Source organism: Phaethon aethereus (genome assembly GCF_964289735.1).
Source record: "Phaethon aethereus genome assembly, chromosome: 1".
NCBI lineage: Eukaryota > Metazoa > Chordata > Aves > Phaethontiformes > Phaethontidae > Phaethon > Phaethon aethereus.
In genome coordinates, this window is record NC_138575.1 from 201041866 (window position 1) to 201060061 (window position 18196).

Sequence of the window (18196 nt, forward strand, 5' to 3'; positions counted from 1 at the left end):
GTGTCTATGTCTATTGAAAAAGGTTTACTGATGCCTATTTTGGTCTGTATGACCATATTTGCAAACAGAAATGTTGTGAGCAAACACTAGACAGTGTGATCCTGATATATCTTTTACTTCTTGTGTAGTTCTCCAGCTTTTGACCAGCTACATCAATTTGTCTCAGATGACACTGAAACTCATGACATGTTTTTAATGTGTTGGTTTTATATCTGTATGTTGTATATTTTAAATGTATTTATATATTTTATATTCTAAATACGTGTTTATTCTATATTAGAACACAATTAAGATATCAAATCCTTCATTAGATTCCTCATAACTAGTTTTAAGAGATGGATATTTTCTTCTGGAGAATGTAGGTTATTCACATGCGTTTGGACTACTGAGTTTTAATGGCATTTGCTGTCATTATCAGGTTGCCTTTATTTTCACTCTGCTTCTACAGTCGTTACTGACCGTTTCTGCTGTTTTGTAAATTGAACAGCAGGAGGAGCTCCAGACTTAATTTGCAGAGGACGTTTTTCTTTCTGTAAACTTAGCCACAATAATTTTATTTCTATCAGCTTTCACCAAGTCTTTTCTCTGGAAACTTGATCCTACTTCAAAAGTGTAAGTCTCCCATTGATGGTAACAGGATAGTTTACTACTTTTTTTTTAATTATTTTAAGTATCCTCTCTGGGTTTAAATCCACACTTATGACAGTGTAATGTTTTTGTAGCTATAGTTTAAGTGGCAGAAAAAATAGTGTCTGTATGAATATACATTTAAGAGAAACTGGAGACAAAAGTCTGAAATTCATGGTAGTAGTATCTTAAAAGAAGATAGAGTAATTAGGAGAACCTCAAGAATTTTGGCAGGCTAAGGGTAATAAAACAGTGAATGCTAGAACATGCTTCAGCACCTAACGTGTAAGAAGATGTCTAATATGTATATTATAAAAATAATACTGTTGAGTTTTAGTACAGGCAAGTACCATAGTATTAATTAAATCCCATTATTTCTCAGTAAGTGCAGCGGCAGTTATAAATAATTCTCAAGGCCCTGATCTTGCAAAGATGTAGTAGCTTTGCTGACTTCTTCCGGGTCACAAAAAAGCCCACAACACTGGAAGATACCTTTTGAGGTCAGCTATTTGCCTTGAAGGTGGGATTGACTGTGCTTAAGCCATTTCTGACAGAGGCACAGAACTGCTCTTGAGAACCGTCAGTGGTGAGCTTAGTGTATTTGGTGTTTGACTCCTGTTTCCCTAACCTTTGCTGCTTACCAGGCTGGGCTGACTTCGCAGGCTGTAATTCATGGTTGAGATTTTTTCCAAATTGTGAAAGATTTTATTCAGCTTGCAACTGGGCAGTGCTTGCAGGGTATTGCACTCTGTGCTGGTCCATCTCTTTGGGACTGCAGAGGCAAGTAAGACTGGCCTTGGGGATGAACAAATCAATGCCAAAATAAACCAGTTTCCTGCTGTGTAGGAAGGAGAAGCCACCACATCAGCTGAAGGCGTTTTGAATCTTGGAGTGATCAGCTGAGTAGAAATTAGGAATACCTCATCTCCTTTCTTGTTGGGACTGTACATAGGCTGCTGGCTTCAGGGGAGAATGCGCAGCACTTTTGATTTTTCAGAGGGGTAGGGACAAGACCAAGGTGCCTAAACATGACTCTGAATGTTTCTGAAGTTGCTAAAAGCTGCAACTAATGTTGAGGTTTGCAAGTTACTTGTAAACAAACTTGTTTATGGCTGCTTTTTGTTAAATTATTTTTAGTTTTATGAACTGTTCTCTGTTGGAAACACCATGTGGAAAAATAGCCCAGACCCTTTGTGGAATATGTGAGAAAACTGTCACTCTGTTCAAATTAAAAGCTGAAGTGGAAAAATAATGCAAAATTTAAAAAGAACTAGGAAATCTTTCAACCAGAGTGCTGATAGAGAAGGAAAACTTTCTGTAACTATCTGTTTATAAGCAAGTGAAAGCATGCTTTCTATTAAATCAACTAATGTACGTGCAAAAAGTCCATTTAACTTACCAATCACTAAGCTAGTGGACTAAGTTTTTTGGAGGAAAACCTGAAAGTTATTGAAAAGGCTTGCTGTGAAGCAGAATTCAAGTTTCAAGGATTATTTCTTTATTCAAAACATTGTGGAAGGACAAAGAAATTGTTGTTGATTTGAAAACAAAGTCAAATCTAGAAGTTGCATACAGTGTCAATACCAAACCAATATTCCTAACTACCCCTCCTGACCTCCTCAGAAATATTCTATGAAGTACAATTAACAAAAAGAAAAAAGGAATGTGAGATACAGGTGCTAGTTTAAGGTTGATGAGAGTACAAAGGGTTTTTTTTTTTTTTTTTTTTAAAGAAATCCAGAGTCTTCTATAAATCATGGTTAAGAGTCTCCCTTCAGGTAAAGAATTAAATTTCATAGTCTGGCATGTAATGAAAATGGGAAGGGGTTTTCCTTGTCTTGATCTCCTTAAGTTAACCTGAGGGGTTCATCTCACTTTTATCTTCCACTAACAAGATTTTTTCAAGTTTCTGTGAAAGTTGTGAGAGAATCTGCTTTATTAGAGATAGTTAACTTAGTGTTCTGTATTTACATGGATGTAAACAGGATAATTTTTCGGGGGGCGGGGGGAGTTAGGATATATCAGGGACCACATTTAATAGCCACTGATAACAATTCTTGCCAAGCAGTTAATTTGCAGTTAAGAGTCTGAATGTTCATGTTCTGAAGAACAGTGATCCTTACTCAAATATCCCTAATGTCCAAGTTTATAAAAAGTATTCTTAATAGAATAGATTGAAGTCAGGCTACACAAAACATCTTAGTTTTCTTCCAAATATATAGCTTAAATGAAAGTGATTTTTAGAAGTCTGCATTTTATTTAGACTCGGTGAAGTCATACAAGCTTAGAAATAATTATTTCTAATGACATACTTCATCTTTGTTCTTCACAGGGACACAGCCTTTTTGTTTGAAGCCTGCTGTTCTTGAAGAATAACCAAACCTCATTGTGTCAGTTAACTTTTTAAAATTGGTTTTTAAATTGGTTTGGCTACATTGCTTCTTTTAAAAATAGTGCTGGGCTGCATACTGTAAAAGTAAGGTGTCTGGATTTTTTAACATAATTTATCCTTTAATATAAAGCAGGAATTTACATCAAAGAAACTACTGTTTTCTTTGATATTTCTACTTTCTTTAGGAGGGTACTGAGATTTCTCATTGTAAAGTTTCTGAGCTCATATTCTGACATAAAGTACATAAGAAACTTTTCATTCCTGGGCTTTGTTATAAATACAAAGCTTTGGCCTCTGAAATCAGACGTTCAGAATGAATTAAGTTACTGGAATATGTTTTAAGACAAAATGAAACCAGAACAATCTTCTTTTGTTCATTCTTGTGCTTCTCAGTCTTTCACAGTTTTCGACATTTAAGCATATGAGTTATGCAATTCTACAGGAACAACAAAATAATTTATGGTTCATTATTACAATAAAAGGGAATAGTTTTAATTCTTGATTTTATTTTTTTTTTAAGTCAAAGTATCTAACTGAAAGTTTGGCATAGAGAAAAATATTCTTGTCCACTGTAGATGGATTTGTTCAGAGTGAGATTTAGATACTAGTGTTCTTTGGTTTTTGCATGAAAGTAATATATTTCCTACATCTAAACTAAAAGCAATCTTTTTTTTGTTTGTCTTATTAAAATCTAGTCATGTAAAAATGCCTTCTTGACTTCCGTAAGTAATCTTTTATATTAATGTGTTTTCTGATTGGTATGTCTGTAACAGATAGAAATCTTGGTATTTCCTTTTCCTGCTCTTCCAGGAGTGCATTCAGATCCTTTAAGTTTCACGTGAGGGCTTAAGAAAATTTACATGCTCAAGTTCAAGGGTAATTGGAAAAAATTTTGTAGCACTGCAAGTATCAAAAATCAATCTATACCTGTTTTTTTGACCTCAGATGCCCCAGAAGAAAGGTTCTATGGTAAGAAATCTTTTCGACTGGAGTATGTAGTTCTCTGCAAAGTTCTGTTGTGTTTCATCAGACCACCATTCTTCCATCCCCTTTGCCTGCATTTTCAAAGGCATCTTCCCATAGAAAAGGCTGTGCTGTTTATCCTCTTGGGATTCAGCTGTACAACATGCAGTCCAGTCAGAGAAGCCTAAGTTCCAGAGAGGAGCCAAGAGTTCATAGCTGAGCTCAAGACTACTGCTAGTTAGCTCTAGTTGGTACCTTGCTAAGCCCGAGAGTGTCATTATACTTGTGTCTGCCTTCCTTTGGTGATATAGGCATCCTAGGTGCATATTTGAAGCACTCTGAATCACCTTGCTGTGGCCCAGAACTCAAATTTTAAGTGAAAGGGTATCCAGATAGGGTGTTTGATTCTTGCCCTGGCCTGCTTAGTTGACCTGAATCCTTTTTCTTCCTTAGGAACTGCTGTAACCATGTTTCCATGTACTTACCAGCTTTGGAGACAGCAGTACAATGTTCTGCTTGTGACAGTAGCATGCCATGTGCATCGTCCTCCCCATTGAATTCTGCTTGTCTGCTCAGCTGGTGCAGCAAGCAAGCTGCAAATTACAGCATACAAGAAAACCTGTCTTCAGGCACTTCTCTGCAGTTGTTGTCGCCAAATGGAGCTCCAGTCGGTTTCCAATGCAGATTTTAGCTGTCTGTTTCCAGAACATTAACCTTTCTTGCTACTAGCAGTAACCCTTAGCAGAAATTTTACTGGGAGCAGAATGCCTGTTAGTATAGTTCAGATGGGTTGTAATAACTTCCTTTCTGATTTCTTTTCCCAAAAACACTTGAATGCATTTCCTGTTGGAGATAAAAATTGTAACTTGGCTGAATAAATGTAGAGGCAGCTTGCCAAAGAGTGACCAGAAAGAGTGTGCTCATATTAAAGCAGCTGCTTCTTGCAGTTTTATTTGCATTTTTCACTACTTGTTTTAAATAGAAGGAACAAAGCTAGACAACTATCCAAGACCACAGCTGATAACAGCTTGAAAATCATGCATAAAGTGATTCTTAGAAAGGCTGCTACTTTAACATGTAGTATAGTAATAATTATGTGCACAGTAGGGTCGTTAACAGTTACTAACATGTAGATTATGAAGATTGCTTTGCTCTGACCAGTGATCAGTTCAGGGGCAGGCTAAGCTGTAGTGCTTCTTTTTATATGGAGTCAGTTACTATCAGTTAATTCATTAAAGATTTTGTCCTTTCATTCTATCAATAGAAAGGTAATGTGCAGTGGAATGCCTTGTTTTGGTAGGGTTTTGTTGGGAGGCTTTTGTGTGCATTTTCAAATACACACATTTCACATTTGAAAAAAATGATCAAAGAAACACCATACACCTGGGATAGAACATGGTGAACTTTGAGTTTCCCCTTTAGCTTCAGGAGAAATTAATTTTACAGTCTTGGATCAACCCTCAAAAACGCTTTGCATCTTACACAGACAAGCTCTATCTTTGTCACAGGACAGTTTAAAGTGCTAAAGGAGTGTATTGATAGAAGTTTTAATCTTGGGGGTTTTATGTGGTCTTTTAGGTAATCTGGCTTGGGTCAGAGAGTGTTTTGAAGATACAATCGGAGACCCTTGAACAGCATTAGAAATTTCATTCAAAGGGCTGAGGGAAGAGAAGTTTGGCTTGCTGTCACCATTCACAGTCCCCATTGCTGCCAAGATGATGTGCTGTGGTGTTTTAGATTAGCATGAATTTGAACACTGAAATACTGTGCCTGGGAAATGTTGTGTTCTTGCAGTTTCACTGAGGTGATAAAGCTGTGAATAACTGAGGTTGGGTAGTCATTTGCTAGCAAACATGCTTTTTTCCTGTCATCTGGAAACAATGAAGTTGCTAACGGCTGCTACCGTTTGAGTGCCTGGAATCAAGCAAGAATCTTCAGTAAGGGAGCATGTAGTTTGTCTGTAAACTCTTCCAAATACTTTTCCACCCACACCCTTCAGCCAGACTTCAGTTTTACAGATCTAGTAGAGATTGTAGGATTTCCTGTTCTGCTTATTGAATATTCTTTTTTTGGGAAAGATTCAAGTCTTTTAAAGTAATTTCTTCCCTTTCCCCCATTGTCCTCTAATCTTATCTATTGTTACACCTTTCATTCTGCAGTGAGTAGCATTAAATCTTGAAGGTGGGGCTCAGAAAAGAGTCAATCATATGCTTGCTCTTGCCACTCAAAGGCAAGTTCATCTGTTAATAGTAATTCCAGGAACTGAATTTTTTGGTTATAGCACATCAACTTCAGATACCTGAGGTTTTGGCTAATTTCTATTCCTAAATAAGCCCAAAGAGAAAGTTTTCCTGGAATCAGTGCAAGTTTGGGGTTAGGCTTTCTCCAATGATAGTTGGTCTTACTTGATTTGTGAAAAGAGAGATAATGTATGAGGTAGGACCAAATTCAAAACCTGTGAATTAAATCTGTGTTTTGGTGCCTGGAATGATTACTGCTTAGTGGGAATAGACTGGTATGAGAGAAAGATTTTTGAACATGTACTATCCACTTCCTGGAGCAGTAGCTTTTTTCTTCAGAACCCAATATTCATTTTGAAGTGTGTTATCGATTATTATAATCTGATTGTGAACATTGCTTTATACTATCATATTTTAATCACTTTCTTTGTAACTCCTATGACATTGCAGTGGCTAGCAAACAAATAGACTATGGATGCCAAATACCTTAAGTTATAATAAGCACCACTGACTGCTGTCAGGATTATCCAAAAGTAATTTAAATATCAGTCTTGTGTCATAAGACACTAGTGCTATCTGAGGATTTTTCAGTATCTTTGTTTTTGATCTTTGTACACTGGTGTAGTAGGCAAGGTAGAAATGGAGAAATAAGTGAGATCAGAACTAGAAACATTTTTTTTTGGGTGTTCTGTATTAAAAAATGTTGTTTTTCAAAACTCTTTTGCCATTTTCCATTGGCAGGATGAATATTAGCACACATCTTTCATTAAATGTTGGAGAAGTTTGATCCTTACAGTATTCTACCAGAAGTGACTGACATGAACTTTGTGTAGTTATTATTAAAGTGGCTGTTTAATCAGGACTTCATTGTACTCAAAATGTCAAGATTGTGACATCTTCAAACATTAGCCAGGGTAGGGGACTAGTTACCTTGGGCAGTCTGCCTTAAGCCAGTATAGTCTGTTACTGCTGTTTTCATGTGTGGGTGGATAAGTATTGTGCTTTTCCAAAAGGCAAAACTATTGCAGACTGATTTTTTTTTTTCTTTTTTTTTTTTTTTTCTTCCCCCCACTTTGGATAGTGGCAGTGTATTATCAGAAAGCCTTCTCCGCATCCTCTTCATCATGGGGTAAATTCATGGGGACAGCGCACATGTTCAAGGTTGAGAATGAGGAAGGAATAGGCACTTATTTTCTCCCTCTAATGTAGTAATGTCAGCTCTTCTATCCATGAAGAAACATCACTGCTTTCTCCTGCTAGTATGTATGTTCATTTTTGACAGAAACGACATGAAACATAAAGTAATTTCAGAATTCTTCCCCTCCACCCCGCAGCAAACACGTTAATCCAGTATTTCAACTGAGTGTGGTAATCTTTTGCAGCTAGCATGAAACAATGTCCTCCTCTGATAAAGCTGTAATCTATCTCATACTGCAGCTGAGTGGTCTTACTCCTAGGCTCCATATGACATCTTCACAGAATCACAGAATAGTTGAGGTTGGAAGGGGCCTCTGGAGGTCATCTGGTCCAACACCCCTGCTCAAACAGGGCCATCCAGAGCCCAGGACCATGTCCGGGTGGCTTTTGAATATCTCCAAGGGTGGAGACTCCACAACCACCCTGGGCAACCTGTGCCAGTGCTCAGTCACAATCACAGGGAAAGTGTGTTTCTTGATGTTCAGAGGGAACCTCCTGTGTTTTGGTTTGTGCCCATTGCCTCTGGTCATGTCACTGGGCACCACTGAAGAGAGCCTGGCTCCATCTTCTTTGCACCCTCCTTAATAAGAATAAGATCCCCCTGAGCCTTCTCTTCTCTATGCTGAACAGTTCCAGCTCTCTCAGCCTTTCATCATAGGAGTCCAGTCCCTCAGTCATCTCAGTGGCCCTTTGTTGGATTGTTTGCAGTATGTCCATGTCTCTCTTGTGCTGAGGAGCCCAGCGCTGGACACAGCACTGCAGGTGTGGCCTCACCAGTGCTGAGTAGAGGGGAAGGATCACCTCGCTTGTCCTGCTGGCAATACTTTGCCTAATGCAGCCGAGGAAGCCATTTGCCTTCTTTGCGGCGAGGGCTTGCTGATGGTGTATGTTAACTTGGTGTCTGCTAGGACCCCCCAGTCCTTTTCTGCAAAGCTGCTTTCTTGCTGGGAGGGCCCCAGCATATGTTGGTGCCTGGGGTTGTTCTCCCCAGGTACAGGACTTTGCACTTAACTGAACTTAACAATGTTCCCGTCAGCCGATTTCTCCACCCCATTGAGGTCCCTCTGGATGACAGCATGACCCTCTGGCATATCCGCCACTCCTCCTGGTTTGGTGTGATCAGCAAACGTGCTGAGGGTACACTCTGCCCCATCATCCTAGTCATTAATGGAGATGTTAAACAGGACTGGAGACAGTATTGACCCCTGGAATACACTGTTAGTCACTGGCCTCTGACCGGACTTTGACACTGATCACCTCCCTCTGGGCCTGGCCGTTCAGCCCGTTTTCAGTCTACCTCCCTGTCTGCTCATCCAGCCCGTACACTGACAGCTTCTCTGTGAGGATCTTATGGGAGACCGTGTCAAAGGGCTTGCTGAAGCCCAGGTGGTGATGTGCACTGCTCTCCCCATGTCTACCAATCCAGTGGTTTGATCATAGAAGTTTATAAAGTTGGTCAAGCATGACTTGCCCTTGGTGAATCCATGCTGACTATTCCTGATGAACTTTCTTGTCTTTCATGCGCTTGGAAATGGTTTCCAGGATTTTTGTAATTTCCAGGAAATTTTGTAATTTTAAAAATAAGGATAATCATGTTTCCCAGCTTGGAGGGGTGTATGTGGAGAAATCCTGCTTCACGTTGTAGTAAACTTCTCTTGAGACAGTGCTTTTACAGTGAGCTTATTATTTGTGGTCAGTCTTAGTTAAAGAAGCAATTGTTTGAATTACAAATGGGAAAGTCAGCTTAGTATTTGTAGTAGTATGTAGGATGATGGCATAAGATTTTAAAGTGATGTGACAAAAACAGTCCTGAACTATTACAGAGGTTGTTATGGCTCAGTGCTAAAAGGTGTTATTTTTCCTTTTAATAAAAGCGTCATTTTAACAGGTCTTGTAGTCTGTATGCAGGGAAAGCTTCAGAGCAGAATCAGGACTGAAGCATTTAGTGGTGGGTTTAAGTTTTCAAGGTAACAGTCTGAGCAGAAGGTGATCACAGGATGATACTATAAAAGTCTGGAGACATCTGAGATTTACCTACTACAGCTTTCCAAAAAGTGCCACTGTTGAAGGAGCTGCAGTTGTTAGGAATTACTGACTTAAAAATTGCAGGTTATTCAATACATAACTTTAATTCTGTACTTTTGAGGGACTTCGGGTGTAAAGGAGTGTCCTTTGTACTCCAAATTTCTGTGGCTCATTACACAGAAGTTAACTCATCTCTTCTGCTTTCTTTTAGAGACCTGCTTCCAGTCTTTTTATCTAAGCTGATCTAAAGTGATTCGTATCATGCATATTTTAGTTCTTTTGGTGTAAAGACTCTTTTGGGGTAAGAAGGAAAATGTGTGTATTGCAGCATGCAGAATGTGAATTTAAGTGTTGCTATGCATCTTGAAGAACTTGTGTCAGTATGGTAGAGACAAAATCTGCTTTATTTTCTATGTTCTAGTATAATTAAAAATAAAATGGAATACATCAGCTTTACCTTCTTGTATTTCTAGTGTGAAAATTAGCAAAATCCTGTAACTGAGCATAGCAGTATTTTTGACAGATGTTATGATGGTAGTTGCAAAATGCTGCTGGAGTATGTGATAAGGTAATATAAAGGATAGTAGAAAAATAAAACAAAATGCAGTGACATATTCGAGTACCGTGGCTTAGAGAAATAACCCCACCCTGCTGTGCATCACAGTGCAGTGAAGCCGGATAGTGAAGTTGTAAGCAGCGTGTTGGCAAATGCAGTATCCTCAGTGGACTTTGTTTTTGGGTCTTTTCTATTGTGTGTGGGAGTGGGAAGGAAGGAAGGGTAGGTAAGTGGATAGGGACTAGCTGACTTTCACAGCTGGTCTCTGACTAAGTCTTTTGATCATAGGCCTTAAAATAGCATGGTTCTCATCTTTGGTGTTCAGCTATTGTAGTCTAGCTGATGTGTTTTTAAATTTCAGCAGCTAGTTACTGTTTCATTAAGAAGCAAAAGCACAAGAGCGTGAAAGGAGATAGAAGGGAGGGACTGTGATTCTCTGGAGTTAAACAGTCTTTACTTTGAGACCTCAGAAAATGGTATAAATAACTTAACACTTGGACTTTGTATGTGAAATGAGGGAGCAAGAACATTATTGCTATTTGGGGTGCATGCAGAACTACAAGCAGATTCCAGTTCTGATTTTGCTGTCCTCTCCAAGGAGTTGTGTGGCCCTGAGCAGCTTGTGGAGGGTGTAAGTTGCAAAGCATTTGTTTGCTTTGATAACCTTGTAGCTTGTTTACTTTTTAGGGTCAGAATCTCAGGAAGTTTGAGCACAAGTATAGGCTGCATACATCTCTCAACTACTTTTATAACTGCTTTTTGTTCATTCTCAGTTTATGTGTGTCTACTGTGCTACAGTGTCTTGAATATATTAGTCATTTGATGTTAGGCTCAGGACTTGGCCATGTTTGAACTCCACATCACATACTAAAATCTTCACGTGGCTCAAAGCTGTAAGATACTTTCTACATGGCTCAGAGAACCCCCAGAGCTCAAGGTGTGATTCGTGCATGGGAGGTGATTGTGTTTCCTTGGTGTTTCTATTGCTGCAGCGAAAGATGAAACTGCAGTCAGCAGTGCTTACTGGTTTGTTTCTGGCCCCAGCTGAGGATTTGGCTTACACCACAGCGAAAGCCAGCTCCATTTTCTGATCAGTCACACAGCACAGCCTTCGCATGGGGATGGCACTTGAGTGCCAGTGGCCTCTTGTGGATCAAAAGCCATCACCTGGCCAGCCATGGTGTTGTCGTGGTCTGTTTGAGCTATGTGTTTGCCACATCTCTGAAAATCATAGTCAACATCTGCTGAATTTGGTATCCCAATTTCAATATAAGAAAAATTGAGTTACCTTGAACCACTGTTCCATAACTAGTCTGTAACTTAGTTTCACTATTTGAAAAATAAAGCCAAACATGCGCAATAAGGGCCTTGCGGCTTATCGGGTGTGTTTTGTTACATCCTATGACTTGGAGGTGAAGACTGTAGTTTATGTAGCGCAACTGACTGCTTTGCGATTGTTGTATTTCCTTAGGTACAACATCGATCCTGGCTTGTACTGTCCATTTTTCTCTCTTGGGGCGTGCATGGAAGGTTTGAACTCTTTGTTCAGTCAACTCCTAGGCATCTCCCTTTATGCCGAACAGACACAGAGAGGAGAGGTTTGGTCTGAAGATGTTCGAAAGTTGGTGAGTATTCTTGTTCCCAGCATCTGAAATGACAAAGGGAAGTTAGACAAGATGGTGTGTTCCTCTAAGCCATGAATCAGATTTTGTTTTTAAATCACTTGTGTACCTATCAAAAGCACACACTAGTTGTCTGATTTTAGTTGAAGTTAGACGTCAAGGGCTTTATACTCCCTCTAAGTCCCCTTTGTATGCTTGGTATTTTATGGCCTTTATGTCTCTCTGTGAAGGCTGATGGAATCAGAAGCAGTTTCTGTGTTTGGAGATTATTGTTGTACCTTCCAAGCTGTCCTTCTGAATGATCCCTGCTAGTTTTTTTCATTTCAATTTGTAGGTGACTGTAGATGACTAGAATGCTGTAGGTACATATTCTAGTAGTCACGTGTCTTTGCCTCATTTTTTTATTCTGTATGTCATCTTTACTCTGAGATTGGTTTTTATGTCTTTATTTTTCTGCTCTCTTTTTAAGGGAGGGTGAAAATAAAAACTTGGGCAATAATTTACTCCTCAGGTTCCTAGGTTCCTCTGTTGTCTTCCCTCCATGTATTCACAGCCACATCTTCTCCAGCAAGAGCTGCTGTTCTTTATATCCTGTGGGTCAATGTTTTACTCCTTGCTCTTTCTATTTTTATTTCCATTGTAAATCAGCTTCTATTATTGTTGACATCTCAGAAGTCATTTGGGGGCTACAGACAGTGTTACTTTTAATACTAATCTGTGACTAATTAGTTAGAGTGGAGTACAAAAATGGCTGTAGTTTGAGGGACAAGCTGTGAATCTTGTATATATTTTTTTTCCAAGTAAAATTATTGACAGATTTTACATTAATTATTCCCAGTTTATTTGTCATTTATTCTTTATAAATCTTTGGATTAGAATATTATGTCTTCAATCTACACATCTTATCAGTACTTTCACTGTGGAAATGATACTTTTTTCTTCAGGCTGTTGTTCATGAAACTGAAGGTTTGCTAGGATATATCTATTGTGACTTCTTTCAGCGACCTGATAAACCACATCAGGTAACATTTATGATCTGATTCCAGCGTGGGTTTATTTGAGTAATGACTTCAGCGTTAGGGCCATTTGCGTTCAGTGTAAATTTAGTAAAAGTTATCTTGATTTAAAATAAATTAAATTTAAACAGGGAAAGTCTGTAACTTCAAATGTGGTTTTAGGTAAAATATTTTTGCGAGTAAACTTGCATTTAAAAAACATCACCTGATAGGCTGAACTCAGACTCTTTGTTCTACAGAATGACAGGCATTATGAAATGTCATAGAACTGTGTTTAGAGAAATGGTAGACTTTTAAATACCTGTTTTTTGGCCTACTATTTATAAGTAAACACAAACTGAAATTTTAATACTCGCTAAAGGTGAAAGCTCATAATGACAACTAATTTTTGTTCAAAGTTCTACTTAAAACTGTAGATGGTTCCAACTGTTGCAGCTCGCTTACTCATGCTGCTAGTGCCAGTGTATTGACTATACAATGCAGTACAACAGATATTTTACTCTGTAGAAGCATCTGCAAATTACCACTTTTAGCAAGGTGGTAAGTGGACAAACTTTAAATCTATACTGGCTTAATATGTAACTCTGTTTTGCTAATATTCCACAATATACTGGGAGTGCTGTGCAGTATATTTTATAAAGACGTTACTGCTGAAGAATGAGGAGAGAACTTAACCTATAAATTATGGATTTGGCACATCAGTAAATTTCTTTAAGCTAGTGATATTTTTTAGAAAAATTGAGTTGTTTTGGTAATGCTAAAAAAATACTTATTTTCTAAAAGCAACACAGTCTTTATGGAATAAGGTAGTTTCCTTTTAAATATGAAGCAAATAATAAAGATGGAGAAACAGCATGCTGCTGTTGAACAGCACTGTTAATGATCATTGAATTCAACTTGTATAACTGAGTATGTGTTAAGGTTTGATTTAATAGTTTAGTTTAATAATTTCATAATTGTTTTAATATCATTGCTATAATGACACTGGCTGTCCACATGTTTGCTTTTATCTTGAAAAGGATTGTCATTTCACAGTTCGTGGAGGCAGGTTAAGGGAAAATGGAGAGTACCAGCTGCCTGTAGTTGTTCTTATGCTTAGCCTGCCCCATTCGACAAGGAATGCACCAACGCTACTAAGTCCTGGCATGATGGAGAATCTCTTCCATGAAATGGGACATGCTATGCATTCTATGCTGGGAAGAACTCGGTACCAACATGTCACTGGTAAGTAAGTTAGACTAGCGATTTTTTTTGTTTTAGTTAAATGTTTAATTTCTAGGAGAATGGAGTAGATTTAAAAAAAAAAAAGAAAAAAAAACCAACAACAAAAAAAAGGAAGATGAACGAGAAATGGTTGAGTCATGTTGATACTTCTACATCTTTGACTTGAAAATACAATATCAGATCCCCAGGTATCTAACACCCAACCAAACAACACTTGAATATTCTTCTTCTTCTAGTAAGAATTAGGTATTTGTATCTCTTCTTTCTGTACTGCTGATCTTTACTCCAGTGGTGGTATCCACTCTTGCAAGTTTGCCTTATGTGGAGTTTATAATAATGGAGTAGTTGGAGGATTGAAAATAAATTGAGCTAAACTTGTACCTAGTGTAAAAGCACAACGAATCCTGGGTTGGAAATTATTTAGGAAATTGAATTAAGGAAAATTAGTAAATTAGTTCTTGCAAAGAGCATACACTGACAATATGGAAAATCTGTAAAGCCAGGCCTTTTCTAGTTGATTCTGATTAAAGCAAGGATAAATTAAAAACATAGTGTATTTGCAAGCGTGATTAACTGGTAGGCCTTTTTATCATATGTAAATGAATAGGAATGAATATGCAGTCACAGCTTAGTGGATGCGTAGAAAAGGAATATTGCTTTTTTTCATTTAGTCCCTCTTCTCAAGCAGTGGCAGTAAGCGTATTGGCTGACAGCTTGCAGGCTGCTGCAGCCTTCTGCAGTTGCGGCAAATGGGTCAAACACACGTTCTGGCTCAAGCTGCTTGGCATGTTGCTTTTCTTACCTGCGGACTGCTTGGTATATCCTCTTCTGTAGTGTGCTGGAAATCCCATTTGTGGTAGACATTTACTTATTTAAAAAACCAAACACAACCAAACAGATGAAATTGTTGCTCCCTTGTCAGAAGGGTTTTTTTTATGTTTACCATTTTTGTGTTATGCTAATGATACAAACGGGAGTCCCTGGTATGTGTTGTCAACAGATACCTTGCACCCAGTGACAAAATATTCTTTCTTAAGTCTTCCACTTAAAATTAAAATAGACTGAGCTGTGTGAGTATGTCACTACTGGACATTGTTAAGACAAATGAACACTGTATATGTTCTTTCAGTATAAGCTCTGTATACTCCCTGGGACAGTTAATTGCACTCTCCGACCCCTTCCACTCATATCGCCTTGCTCATCTTGACCTCCAGGAATACTTATATGCCCAAAGCAACTGCTTTGGTGGGATTCTCCTCTTATGGTGAATTGTATGCGTCTTCATGTCAAAGTCTTGCAGGGGCAGGAAATGGCTAATATTGAGGACTTTCCATGAGACCCTGTGTATGGTTTCAGCGTTGCCTTAGCTCCAGGTGGCTCTGTGTCCCAGGGGATTCCATTCCAGACCTAGCATTGCAAAAGCAGCATCAGAGGTCAGTTGTGTTGTTTCTGCAGAGAACCTTTTTTTAGGGTTTGGAATGTGTGGCAATCAAATGGCTCGTCCCAGGGATGTCTGTTAGGGGCTGTCTGCCCTCATGAGACACTAGGATGGCAAAGTGTGGCAGTAAGATGACTATGGGCTATTGTCAGAAAAAAAAATTGACGTTCTAGTTGAGATGCACTGAGTATTTGACATCTTTCCTACTCTCCTCTGCCTCCCTTTTCCGATTAACATTCCCAAATATTTAGGAACTCACTCTGCTGCTAATGGGCCCCAAACTTGGATAATACTTGACTTAAGATGTGCTGCTTTTTAAGATAATCTGTCATTTTGCTATATGCATTTGTTTGTTTTAATGCATATGTCTGTGTATAAGATTTTTTGAAACCTAGCTTGTATTCTGTTTTAGTTTATCATGCAGTAGAGAATACCTACACTTGTTTTACAGGAGGACTAACATGTCCCAGCTAACTGCCCAACCTTTTACTTTTCTGACTTTCAGATAATGTAATTTTCCAGGAGTCTCTTTAATGGTTATTAAAAGAATTCTGTCACTTTATTAAGGAGCACCGAGGAAGCATAAATGGCTCAGGGAACATCAGTGTAGTTCTGCAGGCATTTGTCTTGGGACCTGCCTTGTTTTAGGCTTTTTAAAAATTATTTTCAAACAACAACAACAAAAAATACTATAGTGATGAAATGTGATGGCACAAAAGGAGGATTGGTGTATTGTAGAAGAACTGAATGACTGGATACTGCAGTGTTAGAAGTAAAATGCAATTCAGAGCTACACAGTGTAGATCTTGCATTTAAAGAGTACAAGGAGATTTTATGTTATCAAATGGATATTTCAACAGTGGTGGAGGAACAGAAGAACAGTTTTATGTGTTAATCCAGAACTACAAATAGCTAATGTGTCTGTGAAAGGGGCAAATGTGATTTGAAATTACCTCAGAGGTGTATCTAACAGCAGTAAGTATTAGAGTGATTAAAAAAGATACTGGTGAAACCTCATGCAATGGTTGGGCATGGTTTTGTGTCTCTGGTCTGAAGGTGAATTCAAACAAGCAGGTGCAGAGAGGAGCGTCAATGGATAGTATTTTAGACTTCATCTTGCCTTCAGATAATGATGGCTGAGAGAGAATATAATTTCTCTCAATTTAAGAACTAAAAGTGTGGGAAATGCTATTTATACTAAAGAGCAGTATCGATCTGAAAACATTGAGCAGGAACAGATTATGAATTCAGATGAAAAATTAGAGAAAGGTTTGTAAAGATCAAAGGAGTGATTTTAAAAAATAGTCTTCAAGAAGGAATAGTAGAAACAAAAACCGTACTTAATTGAAGGCTAGTGTTGAATGTTAACATTGTCTCTAGTAGACAGAGATAGAGGTGATGACCCAGTGGGTCCATTACTAAAGCAACAACTTTGTACATCCCTAACTTTAATATAGAAATTAGAAATGCAGCTTTGATTTGGTGATGCATTGTGCTTCTTAATAACTTCCGTTGTGCAAAGTGCTGATAAAGATTAGAGTAAATAAGGTTTATGGGAAGGTGTTTTCTGAAAATGCTAACTACTAAGATATTACCTCATTGCACTTACTTAGAACATGTCTTCAATCTACAAGAGTGTTCCTTGGATGAATGACTTGGTATTATAAAGCAAGGTTAATATAAAGCATAAGTAAGCTCAGCAAACAGATGGAAGCTAAAAATTGTAACTGTGAATGGGATTAAGGCAGAGTTTTATTTACATTGTAGTTTGATTTAGGTTTAGGACACTTAAATAGATTTTGTGTTTCATGTAGGGCCAGTTTGGCTGCAGTCTGGTTTAGTTTAAAAAGGGTGTGATCCAGAGCTTTATAAGGTGCCTCACCCAGCTGTTCAAATATTTTGTTTTACTTTGTGATTTATAGTAAGATGTGTAGGATTATAATGAAGCTTTTCTGGCAATATGTACAATAATGCTATGGAAATAAAATATTGACTTAATAAATGAAAGAACATTAAAGTTCACCAAAAGTCCAAACTGAAAATTGCAAAACCTTTTTGGAAGAGTTAACTGTTTGTGTTAATGAAAATAGCAAATGCTAACGTCTACAATTATTCTACCTCCAGGAACCAGATGTCCTACTGATTTTGCTGAAGTTCCCTCAATTCTGATGGAGTACTTTGCAAATGACTATCGAGTGGTTAACCAGTTTGCAAGGCATTATAAAACGGGACAGGTAGGGAAAATTACTATGTAAAATATGTAAAAATAGGAATAAATGTATTCAGGAAAAGAATCATATTTTCATATATTGTTAATAATCTTTAAAGTAGAAATAAACAATGGATAGAAATGATTTTAATGTTATAATTTCAATTATTCAGAAAAAATGTTAATATTCTCATAGCAGAAAAGATAAACGTGATCTGTAAAAGAATACTAGATCTTTATATGCAAGGTTCCAGTTACATATTTAAAACTTTCAACCTTTTTTTCCTACAAAGGTTGTGTGGTTTCTACACTACACAAACTTAGTATAGTAGGTGAACAACTTCTGTGCAAATCAAGTTATGTGGAATGTTTTAATTTAATTACAGGTAAATTATGACAAAAATAGTGATTCATCATTGAACTGTCTAAAGTCTGTCTTAAAATAAAGCTCAGGTACCAAATTGTGGAAATAAGTGGGAATGATCTGCAGTGTTTAAAAATGCCCATTTTTAGCAGCGTGTAGGGTGGTGATTGAAATATTTTGTGATGAAGAGTGTATTGCTTTATTTAGGATTAGATTAGGATTAGTTAGATTCTGGCAGTCATGAATCTCTGCATTAAAACTCTGATACCTTTTTTACATAAAGCTATTTTATGCCAGTCTACTGCAAGATCTACTTTCTATGG

General features: G+C 37.8%; 1 protein-coding gene across 1 annotated transcript in view; it reads left to right on the top strand.

Annotated features, from left to right (window-relative positions):
* Positions 1–18196, top strand: part of MIPEP (mitochondrial intermediate peptidase) — a gene marked incomplete at both ends in the record, with an annotated part of 79868 nt that overhangs the window by 23180 nt on the left and 38492 nt on the right. The window contains 4 exons of the mRNA XM_082005750.1: positions 11472–11625; positions 12567–12644; positions 13658–13862; positions 17425–17534. Of these exons, the coding sequence (XP_081861876.1) occupies positions 11472–11625; positions 12567–12644; positions 13658–13862; positions 17425–17534 (547 nt within the window). The remainder of the gene's footprint in view (positions 1–11471; positions 11626–12566; positions 12645–13657; positions 13863–17424; positions 17535–18196) is intronic.